The following is a 3,143-nucleotide window of genomic DNA, read 5'->3' as shown; positions in this document are numbered from 1 at the left end:
CCAGATTATCGCACAAATAAAGCTCGTCTTTGTCAGACTTTTATTGTTTATTTATTTTTAACAACCTTGTCTTATTGCGTTTGAATTCATTTTTAGTATTTTTTTTTTTTTCATTTCAGTTTTTATTAAGTGAAATCCCGTTTGGTTTATGGTATATATATATATATATATATATATATTTTTTTTTTTAAAAAAAGTATTATTATTTATTTGTATTATTAATAATTATTTATTTTGTTGCTTATTTGTTATTTTTTTAGTCCTGTGCTTTTGTTTTACAATCTTTATGTATCTCACTTTAATGACCTATTTTTACAATTTTACAGAATGTTTCAGAAAGTAATTTATATATATATATATATATATATATATATATATATATATATATATATATATATATATATATATATATATAAAGATAATCTTTTATTTCTTTTTAAATAGACCAAGTAAAATAAAATATATTTATTTCCATCCTTCCATCCATCTATTTTCTAAACCGTTTATCCTACACAGGGTCCCGGGGGAACCTGGAGCCTGTCCCAGGGGTCTCAGGGCCCAAGGCGGTGGACACCCTGTACGGGGTGGCAACCCATCACATGGCACAATCGCACACAAATTCACACACTACGGATCATTTGGAAATGCCAATCAGCCTACAACACATGTCTTTGGACTGGGGGAGGAAACTGGAGTACGTGGAGGAAACCCCTTTAGCACGGGAAGAACATGCAAACCCCCCACACACAGGACAGAGGCGTCAATCAACCCCCCCCCCCAAAAGCTCACATATAATTCTGTCCATTCTACAGTTATTTTAAATAATTCTTATCCAGCATACTGTATTGTGTTAAACACTTTTAGACATTACACGAATAAAGTAATATCTACAGTCACATGACTTTTATTCTCAGTAATGTTACCGCTACACTTGTTTATATTCTGTAGTAGGCTGAGATTTTTTTAAAAATACTCTTTTAAATTTATTACACATACATCTAGTGTTATTTACAGCTTCATCGTCTTCTTATAGTTACACTGCAGTTTCCTTTGGGATCGATTAATTAATCATGATCAATCAATTAGTCTTTCTTTCTGTGCGGCTCAGAATTAAGTGCTGGTCTGGTATCATTTTTTCAAATTATGAAACGGAGCCTAGATCAGGAGGGTTTTTATTTATTTATTTATTTTAAATTTTATTTATGAGCTGTTAGTTTAATCCAGTCCCAGAATCGGATCTGGTGTCTGTGGCTATGTGTTTAAATTTGAGCTTAAACTCGACTGCAGAAATTTAATAGCAGCAGAGTCATGGGTCAATCTCTACAGCTGCAAATGCTTCCAGAAGGCTCAATTTCAAATCTTTTCAGTCCTCTGGGTTGAATTAAACGTATAATACGCTCATGAATTTTATATATATATATATATATATATATATATATATATATATATATATATATATATATATATATATATATATATATAACTTGCACATGCATATTGTAACATGGTACATAAGATAATCTATCCAAATAAGTGCTGACACTATTCAAGTGACCCAGTTTACCTGCTCTTAGCTCATGAAGCGTTCAAACTACACCTCACCATTGCCCTCTACTGGTCGGTGCAGTGTATCACAGCAGCACACTGTACAATCCACACACAAGAAAAACCCCATTTATTGCAATAAATTAAACATGTACATTACATTTGTAATAAACTCTTACATTACGTGCACCCACACACCCACAACACACACACCCACACAAGCTACGAACCATCACCTCTATAACAAAATAAAATTATTCCACAGATCAAACAGATGCTGAATATGTCGATCTTTAGATAATATTATCATCGTAATAGTTTCATCTCTCTGGTCGATTCCACTGTGAAGGCGGGTCTCTGGGTCCTTTGGGTTTCTTTACTCTGCATTTAAAACCTAGAAGTCGAGAAAAAAAACAAACCGACGAAACCATTGAGAAACCTTTTGAAGCATATCAGCGTAAATGCAAACGTCTGAGGTTCGCAAATATTGCTTTTTTAATTCAAATGTACAAAGTCACGCTTTCAGATTGCCAGCATTTCTTTTACAGAAACAATGTTATGTTTGTACTTCCAAAATATCCCATATCTTTAACCATTCGTGCATACACATATTGATAGTCGGTTGTGGATCAGGTGGTAGAGCGGGTTGTCCACTAATCATACGGTTGGCGGTTCGATTCCCGGCCCACGTGGCTCCACGTGTCAAAGTGTCCTTGGGCAAGACACTGAACCCCAAGTTGCTCCCGATGGCAAGTTAGCACCTTGCATGGCAGCTGTGCTACCATTGGTGTGTGTGTGTGTGTGTGTGTGTGAATGGGTGAATGAGAACCAGTGTAAAGCGCTCTGTAGAACCGCTAAGGTTAAAAAAGTCAATTTAAGGCTGGTGTTAGGAAAATATAAACCTAAACCAAATAACCTTCAGACCATTACTGTGATTTAACATTTAAATCGTGACACTGATTCAATGCAGCAAGTCTCTGGTAAATCTTTACAAACTGTCTACACAAAGTCCCAAATAAAATTCAATAAAAATAAAAGTATTCTTTTTGTATCAGAATCCAATACCTTTAGAAAAAATTGTTACATTTTTATTGAGGACAGACTTTTTTTTTTTTTTTTAAACCAAAATCAGCTGTATCATCTAACATCCCTAAACTGCATCAATTTTACACAATAATCTTTTGAATGTCAGGAATATTGCTGTATTATGTATATATACTATATTCATGTTCATCAGTGAAATATTTTAGACCTGAATATTAACCAATCAGCCATAACATAAAAACCACCTGTCTAATATACTGAGGTCCCTCTTGTGCTGCCAAAACAGCTCTGACCCGTCGCTGCGTGGACTCCACGAGACCTCTGAAGTGTGCTGTGGTATCCGGCACCAAGACGTTAGCAGCAGATCCTTTAAGTCCTGTAAGTTGCGAGGTGGAGCCTCCATGGATCTGACTTCTTTGTCCCACAGATTGGACTGAGATCCTGGGAATTTGGAGGCCAAATCTACACCTTGAACTCTTTGTTATGTTCCTCAAACTGTTCTTGAAGAATTCTATTAGGGAATACCGTTGCCATGAAGGTTTGTACTCGGTCTG

The 3,143-nt window shown here is 35.3% G+C and overlaps 1 protein-coding gene across 2 annotated transcripts in view; it reads right to left on the bottom strand.

Annotated features, from left to right (window-relative positions):
* Positions 1 to 1,658: 1,658 nt before the first annotated feature.
* Positions 1,659 to 3,143, bottom strand: part of ptpn18 (protein tyrosine phosphatase non-receptor type 18) — a 41,940-nt gene continuing 40,455 nt past the window's right edge. For both annotated transcript variants that reach the window (XM_017468646.2, XM_053680415.1), the window contains one exon: positions 1,659 to 1,939. In XM_017468646.2, the coding sequence (XP_017324135.1) occupies positions 1,866 to 1,939 (74 nt within the window). In that variant the 3' untranslated portion in view covers positions 1,659 to 1,865. The remainder of the gene's footprint in view (positions 1,940 to 3,143) is intronic.

The sequence above is a fragment of the Ictalurus punctatus genome, chromosome 5, assembly GCF_001660625.3.
Source record: "Ictalurus punctatus breed USDA103 chromosome 5, Coco_2.0, whole genome shotgun sequence".
Taxonomy (NCBI): domain Eukaryota; kingdom Metazoa; phylum Chordata; class Actinopteri; order Siluriformes; family Ictaluridae; genus Ictalurus; species Ictalurus punctatus.
Note: the sequence above shows the minus strand (reverse complement) of the source record. Positions and strands in the feature narration are given on the sequence as shown.